This window comes from Rhinoderma darwinii, chromosome 8 (assembly GCF_050947455.1).
Source record: "Rhinoderma darwinii isolate aRhiDar2 chromosome 8, aRhiDar2.hap1, whole genome shotgun sequence".
NCBI classification, from domain to species: Eukaryota; Metazoa; Chordata; class Amphibia; order Anura; family Rhinodermatidae; genus Rhinoderma; species Rhinoderma darwinii.
Window position 1 is genome coordinate 16,469,775 of NC_134694.1, and position 12,934 is coordinate 16,482,708.

At 43.3% G+C, this 12,934-nt stretch overlaps 3 protein-coding genes across 5 annotated transcripts in view; 1 reads left to right on the top strand and 2 right to left on the bottom strand.

Annotated features, from left to right (window-relative positions):
- IQSEC2 (IQ motif and Sec7 domain ArfGEF 2) overlaps window positions 1–233 on the bottom strand; it is a 216,165-nt gene extending 215,932 nt beyond the window's left edge. The window contains exon 1 of the mRNA XM_075835305.1: window positions 3–233. The gene's annotated coding sequence lies outside the window, so the exon portion shown is untranslated. The remainder of the gene's footprint in view (window positions 1–2) is intronic.
- On the top strand, window positions 62–7,387 carry UBL4A (ubiquitin like 4A). 3 transcript variants are annotated; one of them, XM_075835326.1, is made up of 4 exons: window positions 84–248; window positions 2,924–3,029; window positions 5,313–5,488; window positions 7,180–7,387. In XM_075835326.1, the coding sequence occupies exons 1-4, from the start codon at window positions 201–203 to the stop codon at window positions 7,288–7,290; spliced, it is 441 nt and encodes a 146-aa protein (XP_075691441.1). In that variant the 5' UTR covers window positions 84–200; the 3' UTR covers window positions 7,291–7,387. The 3 variants fall into 3 exon arrangements, with proteins under 3 accessions (XP_075691443.1, XP_075691441.1, XP_075691442.1); XM_075835327.1 differs by having other exon boundaries at window positions 209–276; XM_075835328.1 differs by lacking the exon at window positions 2,924–3,029 and having other exon boundaries at window positions 62–248.
- A 14-nt stretch (window positions 7,388–7,401) lies between these two features.
- On the bottom strand, window positions 7,402–12,911 carry INVS (inversin). Its single transcript, XM_075835311.1, has one exon. The coding sequence runs from the start codon at window positions 12,757–12,759 to the stop codon at window positions 9,766–9,768; it is 2,994 nt and encodes a 997-aa protein (XP_075691426.1). The 5' UTR covers window positions 12,760–12,911; the 3' UTR covers window positions 7,402–9,765.
- Between the last annotated feature and the right edge of the window lie 23 nt (window positions 12,912–12,934).

A 12,934-nucleotide genomic window follows, 5' to 3' on the forward strand; every position in this document is an offset into this window, starting at 1 on the left:
ACCTTCTGGTCCCTAATAGTTCTGGAGACGGCGTTAATCGGAGGGAGCGACGTTGATGTGGAAGGCCCCGCCTATGTATTCTCTCCAGCAGGCGCCGTAGCTCCTCGTGACGTCATCCTTCCTGGAGGACTTCACCCCTGAACTTAGTGGCGCTCTAACGGTTGCCAGGAACTCTATGGTGATCCCGGCTGGACCCGGAGATGCAGCTTACGGTGAAAGCGTTAAAAGGAAAGGAGACCAGCCTGCAGGTACCGGGGGATGCAGGGAGAGTTGAGGGTAGGCGGGCGGATGCTTATTGCCATTAGTAGTTAGATATAGAATGACATAGTGGGGGGCATCTTCCTGTGGGCACACAGATCTGCAGTGGTTGTTTCACTGCCCAGATGTGTTGTCCTGGTCCTATAGTAACGTATCTATATATGCCCATTGTTTCCGTTTCCTGCCTAATGTTACAAGTTGCTTTTCTGAATAAAGCCGTGATCTCCATTAGCCTAATAAGGTACGCTCTGCTTGCCAGGTTTGGGTAGACTTCCATGGGTACTAGTGCCAGTGGCACCACCTGGGTTCCAGGGTAGATGGTGATCTTAGGTACATAAAAACACATAGAGTCGCATAACGTGTGTGATTTCAAGGGCTGTGGCACAGGTCCATGTGATGGTGGCATTTGCCTGTTTATGAGAAGTGGCACTATCTAATGAGCGTCGCGCAATTATCACTGACTCCTGTTGGCATGCCCTTTAAATCATGTGACTGTTTTGTACTCCAAATTAGCTCACTGGTGACGCCCTTTGACTACTACACCAGCTGTCACCAGGTCATGTAAGTTGAACTGGTTTACTGACCTAAATAGTTTTGTCTCCCTAAATTCAAGAGATCTGGCCCACTGTTCTGTTGGCTCCCTATATGCTAATTTCCTGTAGTTAGCTAAAAGGGCGTGAACGACCCTCAAGCTGCCTTGTGCTGATTGGTCAACATTAGAGGCAGGGAAGCTAGCTCCACCCTATTGGCTAACTACAGCAAATTGGCATACAGGGAGTCAACGCAACGGTGTGCCGTATTTCTGGAACAGGGGGTTCCAGGGGAAAAAAAAACCAGCTGGGGTATAGCGCTATAAGGCTGGGTTCACACTGAGTTGTTTTTTTTCAGGTGGAAATTTTGCCTCAATTCAGTTTTGAAGTTTGAGGCAGATTTTCCTCTGCCTGCATGCTGATTTTCGCGGCGTTTTTCGCCCGCGGGCATAAAACTCAGTGAAATACGCTTTCTCTGCTTCCCATTGATGTCAATGGGAGGTCAGAGGCGTAAACGCCCGGAGATAGGGCATGTCCTTTCTTTCTCCCGCGACACGTTTTTACCGCTCGTGGGGAAAAGACGCCTCCGCCTCCGATTAAAATCAATGGGAGGCATTTTCGGACGGTTTTTGACAAGTTTTGCGGCGCGGTTTCCGCGTCAAAAAACTCAGTGTGAACATAAGGTCAGTAAACCGGTTCAACTTATATGACCCAGTGACCGCTCCTCTTTAACCTACAATTAATGTTTGTGAAGTTCGTTTAAAGGGGTTGTCCAAGTTATTTGAAAAATTGGCCAATGTAGAAGAAATGGCAAAAAAAAAAGCCATTGCTCAACTCACGGATCCCCGTCGTTCCAGCACTGCCACTCCGTTCCTTCCCGCCGCTGTGTTTTGACAGCTTTGGTGTGCCCGTATACCCACGTGATCGCTGCAGCCAATTGCTGGTCTCAGTGGTTATACGGCACAGGATCGCTGAGGCCAGTGCTTGACTGCAGAGATCACGTGGGTATACGGCATGTCATCACTGCAGCTATGTCAAAACACAGCAGCAGAAAGGAACGGAGCGGCGGCACTGGAACGACGGGGATCCGTGAGTTGAGCAATGGGTCCTTTTTTTTTCCCGCATTTTTTTTTCCGCATCCCTCCTACCGTGGCCAATTTTTTTATATAACTTGGAAAACCCCTTTAACTGTTCTGAATCTCACACAGGTTTAAAGAGACTGTCACCAGATTATAAGTGCCCTATCTCCTACATAAGGAAACTAATTAGCATAAAGCTAAAATCGCTCCTAACGTGGTAAAAATAGATCGTTTTTCTAAATAAAAAGCACTGCTGTCCCCTACATTATAGCGCCGATCTCCTTATGTAGTAGATAGGGCACTTATAATGTGGTGACAGTCTCTTTAAAAACTGCACGAAAAAATGCACCAAAACTGTGTGTGTGTGTGTGTGTGATCCTGGCCTAAAGGGGTTGTCAAATAATTCCACAAAATGTCCCAAACCAGTAAGAATAAGGCTATGTTCACACGTAGTGACCAAAAACGTCTGAAAATACGGAGCTGTTTTCAAGGGAAAACAGCTCCTGAATTTCAGACGTTTTTTGAGCAACTCGCGTTTTTTACGCCCGTTTTTGGAGCTGTTTTCATTGGAGTCTATGAGAAAACGGCTCCAAAAATGTCCCAAGAAGTGTCCTGCACTTCTTTTGACGAGGCTGTAATCTTACGAGCCGTCTTTTGACAGCGACGCGAAAAATGACAGGCCGTCGGCACAAAACATCGTAAAACCCATTGAAAGTAATGGGCAGATGTTTGCCGACGTATTGGAGGCGTTTTCTCAGACGTAATTCGAGGCGTAAAACACCTCCAATACGTCTGAAAATAGGTAGTGTGAACCCAGCCTAAGAAGACTCCTTGTATCTGTGTAGACAGTGACGTCCTGTCCATAGTGATTTACTATCACATGATCATGTCATCCAATCGCTGTTGCAGAATGTTACATCACTGTGTATACAGAGCTGTGAGGAGAACCGGGTGGTTTATGTTATGATGAAATTGATGGGAGTTGTTATACCTTTACCAATATCTGGGCGATCTCCTTGCAGGTTAATTCATTACTCTTGTGTTTGACTTTACCAGGTCTCTGAAAGTGACACAATTCTTGCAGTGAAAAGACAAGTGGAAGAAAAGTTACAGGTGCCGGTATCACAACAGAGATTGTTGTTCAGGGGTAAAGCACTGTCTGGTACGAATAACCCCATACATATTATAGATTTATTTACTTTTTTAACTTGTCCTTTCCCTTTTTGAAATCTAACACATGCCTAAATGGCCTGCACTTTTATGTCTAGTGCAGGGCTTAAAGGTGGTTATATGACACACGGAACACCAATGAGAGAACCCGTTTTCATGCTCTGCCCCCCTTAGACCCTGCTATAGGCATAACAGTGTATAAGGTTTGCTGACAGAATTCTGAATAGACATCACATCCTGGCTGGAGGTAATGTATATTCACTGACACTTCGCTAACATAATCCCGAGACTACAGCACAGCAAGCGTAATCTCGCGAGATTACGCTGTAAACTGTCATTTCAAACGAGATTATACATGCTGTGCTGTAGTGTCGGGATTGTATTAGCAAAGTGTCAGGATTCTGAATACACATCACGTCCTGGCTGGAGGTAATGTATATTCATTATCAGGACACTGCAGTAATATTAGTGTTTGTGTATGTGGCTGCACATAGAGATGTAGCTATATCGCTATCTGCAGTGTAAATGAATGGAGAGAAGTGTATGATGCTGATTGGTCACTGATTGGTCAGCGTCATACACTCCTCTGTACAACGCCCAGTTGGCCAAAAAGTAAAACACGCCCAGTTGTTCATTAAGAAACTCATTAGCATAAAGCTAATATAGGTCATAACTCCGTCAAAAATGATCGTTATTCTAAATAAAAAACACTGCTGTAATCTACATTACAGCGCCGATCACATCATGTACAAGATAGGCCACTTATAATGTGGTGACAGATACTCTTTAACACAGGTTTTACCATGCTTTTTTTGATGCAGGTTCCACTCACTGCTGCTTCCGTTAGGTGTGAATGAGGATGGGACTGTCCAAATATTTAATGTGTATGGGAGGTATCCCAACTCTTCACTGATGACAGGTGTTGGTGGAGAGAAGGTTCAGGCATGTTGGATTTCAACATGCCCAATCCTATTTTCCCATAGGAGATAAGCAGCTGCTGTCTCCCCATTGTTTTGCTGACCGCTATCTAAAGTGTATTGGGAGCTTAGGAATTAGATACGCAATTAAGCTTTGTTTACAATTAGATAAGAAGCGGCTTCCAAAGTTCAAGCCAAAAAGATATCTCGTTTATCTGTGAGCAATCCTTAGCTCTTTTCTTATTTTTTGGGGGGGGTTTGTCATGTTCCAGCTTCACATGTTAGGTAAACAAAATGTCCTTTGGACTGAACTTTGGATGCCGCTTCTCATCACCTTGTATTTCCGCCTTAAGACGATAATACCATTCTTAAGCGGCACTCTTGGCGAAACTGGTACACTCCGTATTGGGACAATGGCATTTTAGTGGCTTTATAAATGACCCCATATTTATAGATGGATCCTAAGTGAATCCACGTATAACTGTTCCTTGTGGAAATGCTCTTCAATATATTGTGTGTGATTTTTATATCACAACCGCGGGTCCACATTATGGAAATAAAGATTCTACATCTTAAAGGGATCTCGTCTGCTATGGACAATCCCTTTTTGTAAGCTGATTTCTGGGTGTCTTGCTGCTGGGGCTCCCAATCTGTAGGGGAACCAAGCAGCAGTTGTTCTGTACCCCAGCAGCGCCACCACTGGAGAAAAGAAGCATTACATGGACATCCCATTGATTTTGATGGGCACCATGTAAGGCTAGATTCACACGTATTTGTTGCAGATTTTTGAGCCAAAGCCAGAAGTGGATCCAGGAGGAAGGAGAACTATAAGTCCTTCCTTATATATTCCCCATTCTTTTGACACCACTTCTGGCTTAGGCCAAAAAAAATCTACGTGAAATACGCAATGCTTGAATCTAGCCTTAGGCGTCTTTTCCCCATGGTGGCCGCGTCCTCCAAAGAGAGAGATGCCCTCCCCTCCGGCTTATTGCTGGAGATCCTGAATCCAGCTGGTTGCTGGGACTTGTAGTACTAATTAAGTTTGAGGTGCAGGTGTCTTCACGTTATGGCTTAGAAAAGGAAGAGGCACTAAAAAGATCATAAATTCAAGTAATAGGCCGTTATTATACTCATAAGGAGCTTCAGTAAAAAAGCCAAATCATAAAAAGCACGTGGCACGCCAAACATTTGCTGGACGAAGGGTTTCACCTATAACTTTCCTCCGGGGCATACCTTGGCTGTACGAGTAATCGACTTAAGACTTCAATTGTACATTAAAATGGTTAAAAAAAAATATATTAAATTGGAGCCCCGCTTTCCATGTATGTCCTTTAACCAATAAATGTTTTAACTTTCAGAAGAACATAGTCTTTCTTTTTACTCCATTGGACCTGGTGCAAGACTGAACCTAATGGTGAAGGAACGATCATCGCTGGAGGCTGAAGGGAAGGCAGTTTGGAAATCCCTGGCTGTGATCCTGGGAAAGCATTTTAGTCCCACTGATGCAGAGAGAATTCTGGAGTATGTACAAAAGGTAACTACAATGTAAATGGCCTTAAAGCGGCTATCCAGGCCCTAGTTAATAAAGCCTTATAGACGGCAGTCGTCTAGATAAACGACTTCATGTACAACTGGGGAGATTTATCAAAACTAGTGCAAGGAAATAGTGGAGCAGGGCGCTGGAAAAGAAGATTGTTGGATACTAAGAGCCACAGCTCCACCAATCTCTTCTACTAGTTGTGATAAAGCTCCCCCGTGTTTGAAAAATGAATGGTTTGTCACTCTGCGGATGGTCCAGGAGATGCTAACAATTTTTGTTTACATCTGGTATCCAAGGGAGACGTCCATGGGTGGATGGGGAAAGGCTTCATTAATTTGAGAGATCACCAGACACATAGCTAGGTAACACATAATCTCCTTCACAGACTGACATTTATACAATTGGGTAGAATTTATTACGTTTCTACGCCAGTTTTCGGACTTCTTCACACACACACACACACACACGCGCATTTTCTGGCAATTTTAACTAAATCAAAAAACACTTCTAAAAATGCTAAAATGCATTTTTTAAGATGTTTATAGAGGCTTTTTTCATTTGGTGTTTATTTCTGGTGTTTTTGAAGCCCTATAGAGAAACCTATGGGAAAAACGCCATACCCAGAGCATGCTGAATTTGTAAAAAAGCGCCACAGACCAAAACGCAGTTCTGTGTAGTGCATTTTATATGTTACTATAGACTTGAATAGAACATTAAAAAAAAACATTCAAAATGCACAAAACGCTGTGTGTGATCCCAACGGCACTCTTGGCAAAACTGGTACACTATCAGGACCCATTCCAGTATTGGGACAATGGCATTTTAGTGGCTAGCACAAATTATGGCAAAAATCAACGACCGCTCCTAGTTGGCATAGATTTTGCTTTCTGCTGCACAGAAGGTCAGAGAAGCACATAGTTTTTTTATATTTGATAGCACATTGATCTACCGGCACAGGACTATGCGGCGGTTCTACCCTCATCTATGTCCTTAGGCCTTATTTACACGAGCGTATTTCACGTCCGTGATACGCGCGTGAAAATCACGCATCTCGCATGGACCTATATAAGTCAATGGGGCCATTCAGACATTCCGTGTTTTTCACGTAGCTTATCCGCTGCATGAAACTCACTGCATGTCCTATACTTGAGCGTTTTTTGCGCATCATGCACCCATTTAAGTCAATGGGTGATTGAAAATCACGGACATCACACGGACGCACATCCATGTGCTGTGCGTAATTCACGCAACAGTTGCTCAAGAAATGAAGAGAAAAAGAAAACCACCTCCTTAATTTCATGTTGCATACGTCAAAACCACGTGACCTAAGGATGCCATACGCGCAAAAATAACGCAGACACGCACCAAACACTGATGACACACGGAACAGCAATGCGCACAAAACGCTGCGTTTTTTTTTACGCGCGCAAAACGCACACGTTTGTGTGAATTAGGCCTTGCATTGTAAGCAATGCAGGCAACACAGCAGTGGACATTATAGAATAAATCCGTATTTTATTTTTTACTTCAGCTGCAGTTGAACTGTGAATTATAGTATGCGATAATACCATTTTTCTTTTTCGACTATTATAACCTACTTCAAACTTATAGATGAGCATTCAGCAACTGTGTGAACAAAGCCTAATAGAGTGTCCGCTTTGATCGTCTGTATTTCCTCTTTCCAGGACTACGAGCGCAGTCTATCTCTTCTCAGCCTGGATGACATTGAACGACTGGCTACACGTATACTTCACCCACAGCTGCCAGAAGCCATAGATCTTGGGTTCCTGGACTGAAATAACAATACCCCAACCCTTACGCACTTGTTGTCCTTTCCTGTACAGAGCTACTGAATGAGATCACAACTGTAATAAAGATACCAAATGACCCGGAGCTGACTCCATGACTTTATTTCAGGAAACTTTTTTTAATTTTTTTATTCTGTTGCCTTTCAAGATCAAAAGACAAAAAAACACATGGGCAATTTCCACAATCCTTTGGTAATCTGGTTGGCAGAGCATCATACATCAGAGTAATATTTAAGGCACATTATATATTCGTTGCATCGGAAACTCTTTATAAAAAAAGATAACATTCAATATTTTGCAAAATTTGTCATCAACCTCTGAATGTACAACAAAAATATAATTCATTAAAATATATATTTACGTATAAAAACAATCTATATAACTATATACAGTGCCCTCATGTATCAAAATGTAGCAACCAATCAGATCACTGGTTTCATCAAAAGTGAGAACTGGAATCTGATTGGTTTCTATGGGCACGACCAGTTTTTGTCTGTCCAAAATACCCACAAATCATTTACCAAGAAGTTACTTTGTTGCCCATAAGAACCAATAAAATCTCACATTTTGTTTTTGCAGTTTAGAAGATAAAAAACTTTTACTCTATTTTGATAATAGGCCCAATGTGTATTATATATGAACAAGTAATACTTTGTGACAACGTGCGTGTATATCTAGTGTATAAAAATATATATAATCAATACATTGGCTTCATGTCACGAGAAAAGCAGATATATAATGGCCTATTCTAAGAGTGGCAAGATGAAATCCGGTTCGGAAAACAAGCAATAGGTCATTCTCTGCCTAATGATGATTTGCAGACTTAAGGAGTTATACACATGGATAAATTACATTGAGTGAAAGGATTAGAACCTCTCCAGAAACAGCACCACTCTTGTCCATTGGCTGTGTATGGTATTGCAGTTTATCCCCACTATCTTTTATTGGCTGATAGGGCGGGGCAGCCCTATCCACTTGAATGGGGATGAGCTGCAATACCGGACACAGCCTATTAACAAGAGTGGCACTGTTTCTGTGGAAAAAAAAAATCAGACCCTTTTATCTAATCCAGGACAACCCCTTTAAGAAAATCCCCCTATGGCTTTGCTACGGTCCTGTTAGTAATTAGGCAAATAGAGAGGGGTTTATTCAAATAGGACAACTGATATAAATGGGTTTTCCAGTTTTGTATAAAGTTAATAGGAGTATGTAATATGTATTGTGTAAGTCATCTGGCCCCTAGAGGTAGTTTGAGGATGTTGCTACAGTTTACAATACAGCACCGCTGGGATGACCTATCCATAGACCAGATAATAAACCTTTTCCATTCCCGCACATTAAATATGACAAGCCTGAAACACATCATGTTCACCCAACAATCATGTGCACCCAACAATCATGTGCACCCAACAATCATGTGCACCCAACAATCAACTTTGTACGTACGAGATAGAAAATCCATTTTTTTACGGTTTAGTGTTTTGTGTAAAAGAGCTTTTTAAGGCTGACCATTACAAGTTTTCATTCCTAATGACTCCTTTGAATTGTAAGGTTGGCTGGAAATGGGAAGAACTTGCACTGCCCGATTAGAGGTGCAAAATGTGCCCGTTGTTGAGCTGTTCTTTGTATTGATGGCATGGGTGGCGTACATAATCCTTACTTTTTTTTGATGCATGTTATAACGTGTGTGTGTGTGTGTGTGTGTATAATTACTCGTTTTTTACTCCGTCCCCTAAAAAGTGCCCTAATCTGAATAATTTAGCTGTGTGTAACAGACATTTTCTGCTGCCATCTGCATATTGTCCGTGTTCACCGAGCTCAGGGGCTAAAAGTTGTAGCAGCACAAAGTGTAAACCTGGGACCCTTCATAAAAGTCTCTGGAAGTTGGGGGGGGAAACAAACATTTTGAAAGAAATACCACTATCAACTATATAGTTTCCATGCGCAATGATTTGCCAGGTGGCAACAATTGGCAGCACCCGGCACGACACACACACATTTGGCTTCATGAAATGCTCAATGGCTATTTGTCCAGCCCTAACCTACAGAAAGGTAGCAGTTTTTTTTTGTTTTTTTTTTAGGTTTTTTTTCGTATACCAGAAACAGTCATTGGCCCAAATTTTTTAAAACGCATCTCACGGCCATTTACTTTCACACTGGCTAAAACGACAGAACTTTTTCTACTCCAGGGTCTGTGTGGAGTAGAGATGCAGCTTTTTTCTGATTTGAGCATTTTTTTTCGATAGTCATCGGTCATAAATATGTGTAACAATGTAGCAGAGCAGTATGTCACACCCACTTTTAAACTCACAATGTTGTAAATTCATCTAAATTGTGGTGCAAATGCTTAATAAATGTCACAAGGCATAATAGACACTATTTTGGCGTAAAGTGCCCCAAAAAATAGTGGAAATACATTGATAAATGTGGACCATTGACTTGAAGTTTTCTGGTAAGCCTGATTCATGCTAGGTGGACGTAGGTTGTTTTGGAAGACTTTCTATTTTTGCTCTTTTTCCTGCTTCTGTGCTTTCGCCAGGCCCTCTGAATAACCATGGCCGCTTGTTGTTTGCGCTGGAAGAGTTGCTTCCTCGCCTTCTCCCTCTCCACCAATTGTAGTCTTGCCTCCAAAGGAATCAACTCAATGTCTAGCTGCTGCCAGTCAGCAGTGGTTTGACCGAGCCTTAAAGACTCTCTGGGAATTGGGATTGTCAATGACCTCCTAAAACTAATATCGCTTGATGGAGAACATGTTCCTATTTTTCCTTCTGTGTCTCCATGTTTAGTCCTCCTTGAGTGTGAACCAGAAGAACTACGATGTCCCTTTCCCGAAGACTTTTTGTCCTCACACAATTTTTCAGTTGCAGGTCTCTGTCCAGTTTGGGTAGAAAAACGTCTTTCTTGATGTTTTAGCTTCTCTGACATTCTTCCACCTTGGACAGAAATATCTGTATTTTCCATCGACAATATTAGATCAGCGGATTCTCTTTTTCTTCTAGAGGATCTTGTTTCTGTAATATTATAAGCTGCCAGCTTTTGGGTAACTGTGTCCAAATCCTCTCTTTTATTCCTATGCATTTTGGTGCTTTTTATTTGCTTTTGTTTGGCCTCCTCTTTATGGATCCTATCAGAAGCGTCTGCTTTCTGTTCAAGTTTGTTTCCACCTTTATCCCTATTCTCCAGTCCAGTAGAAGAACTAGAACCTTCTCTGCTTTCCTTGTGTGATTTCCTACGACCTTCTTTGTGGCCATGATTCTCTTTTTCGGGTGTAATAACATTGTTGCCTTCCCTCGTATGTCTGCCACTTTTCCTACTGTTATCTTGTTTCTTTAATGCGTCATGTTCATGATACTGCTCCTCCGAGTTCACAGTTGGAGATGAAGTACCTTGGGAATTACTAGCTTTTCTGGGACTAATTCTGCATGGTACGATGGAAGTGTCTCTAAGCCTTGGAGACGTGTTCCCTTCTTGGTAAACCTGGTTGTGCTGCTCCTTAATCTTTGCCTTATTGGTAACCTCTTTCTGTCTTCCCTCTTTAGTTGTCTTACATTGCTCTTCATTACCACTGTGTCCTTCCTCTTGGTCACTTACAATCTCTTTGGTTTTAACGTGTTTTTCTTCATTCTGCCCTTCTTTTGCTTGTTGACCAGATTTTACTTTCCTCTTATTTTCGCCCTCTCGCTTTTTGGCTGCTGCATCTTTTCTCAGCTGCTCATGTTTCATTAACAGGTTTTTCCTGTCCCTAAAAGCCCTTCGCACTTTGTGCCCTTTGTAGACAGCTTGAATTTTGGAAGCGGCAATATCTTGTATGGCAGCAATGGAGAGGGCACCATGCTCAAACATAAACTGTATTACCTCCTGATGCCCACCGAGCAAGGCATAATCCAGAGGTGTGTATCTTTCTTCAGTGCTTTCCATTTGGTTGGGGAAAGCATTATAGTGTAGAAGTAGTTTTACTGCGTCTAAGTAGCCGTTATTGCAGGACCAGTGCAAAGCTGTGCGGCCGTTCTTATCCTGTATGTTTGGATCTGCCTTATTTTCCATTAAAACTTCCATGCAGCCAATGTAGCCTCCATATGCTGCACAGTGCAAAGGAGTCCTACCTTCATAGTCCTGGGCATTAGGGTTAATATTATTTTCTATAAGTATCTGACATACATTGGCATTGCCTCCTAATGCTGCCCAATGCAGTGGAGAGCGTCCATCCTTGTCCACAAGTTGAACTTTTGCACCGCCTTTAATTAAAGTAGAGATGACCTCTCTGTGTCCCATCTCACAAGCTCTGAAGAGTGGGGTATGCTTCACGACATCGGCAGCATCGACTTGGGCACCACTATCTAGAAGAACACGTACAGTGCTAATCTGCCCGGATAAAGAGGCAGCATGGAGGGCAGTTCCGCCATATTTATCTGTTCTATTCATCTCAAGTTCCGGGTCAAGCTCCAGCATAACTTTTAGCGCCTTGTCACTTCCTTTCCCTGCAGCCCACATAAAAGCAGTCCGGCCCTCTAAATCCGCTTCATCTCTCACAGAAAGGTGAGTGAGCAGAATCCTTACAGTATCGGGGCAATTTCCTTGGGCCGCATAATGCAAAGGCGTTGCTCCTTGACTGTCGGAAGGAATGTTAGGAGAACGGTTCCTTTCCAGAAGGAGATTTGCAATGAGAGTGTGACCCAATAGTGCTGCCCAGTGTAGCGGGGTACGGAATAGATTGTCATACGGTGCCACGTTACAACCTCGATAGGATGTAAGAAGCCGCACCACTTCTTGATTACCATCACCGACCGCAAGATGAAGAGGAGTGCGCCCTTCGTAGTCTTGCCAATTGAGTAAAGATTCTGTTGGGGCGGCTTCCAGCAAACAACGCACTGTTAGGGCAGCTTCTGAGTCTTTATGCCCAGCTGCCCAATGGAGTGGTATTTTGCCTTCTTGGTCAGGGATGCCAATATTCGATCCATGCCTCACTAACAACCTGACATGGCGCGGGCGGTTGTAATAGGCACTCCAGTGAAGCGCTGTTTGTTTTCTTTGATCCTGGGCATCTACTTGACCAGGTGGAGTGTGCTTCAGAAGAAGGGCTAAACAGCGGGTGTCTTGGTGACGGGTCGAGAGATGTAATGCCGTGATGTCACGTAAATCGCGGTGTGTGCAGTCAGCCCTACGAGACAGGAGAAGTTTAAGCAGTCGATGGTTGCCAGTTTGAGCTGCCAAGTGTACCGCAGTCCTCCCGCTTCTATCAGAGCGATTCACCTGGGCCCCAGAACGGATGAGAGCTTCGACACAATGTTTGCGATCACCCAGCACGCTGTACATCAGAGGAGTCCTCCCAAGCTGGTCCTCCTGGTCAATAAGATCTGGAGTGGAGCCGATAAGTCGCAGTAGAGTCGCCTTGTCCCCTGTCACAGCAGCTGCATGTACAGGAGAGGCCAGGGAAGAGCCCTGGGGCGGGCTACTCATCCTTCTAACAGCTGAATTCCCCAGCACAGCGTCAGTGGCAGCCAACTTCTACAACCTTATGGTCCCTATGGATACAGCACCCGCTATTTCACAGTCTCAATAGTGCGGCAAAGTAAGCCGGTATTCCCATCTCTATGGCAACAGCCGTTCTATCCCCCGTGGCTGCTATCTATGG

What these genes read in the sequence shown, in the direction of transcription:
- UBL4A (XM_075835326.1), top strand. Translation starts at nt 201, where the DNA reads ATGCAGCTTACGGTGAAAGCGTTAAAAGGAAAGGAGACCAGCCTGCAG. An exon ending in GAAAGGAGACCAGCCTGCAG is followed by an intron (nt 249 to 2,923) that starts GTACCGGGGGAT and finishes TGACTTTACCAG; the next exon opens with GTCTCTGAAAGTGACACAAT. An exon ending in CAGGGGTAAAGCACTGTCTG is followed by an intron (nt 3,030 to 5,312) that starts GTACGAATAACC and finishes TTTAACTTTCAG; the next exon opens with AAGAACATAGTCTTTCTTTT.
- INVS (XM_075835311.1), bottom strand. Translation starts at nt 12,759, where the DNA reads ATGAGTAGCCCGCCCCAGGGCTCTTCCCTGGCCTCTCCTGTACATGCA.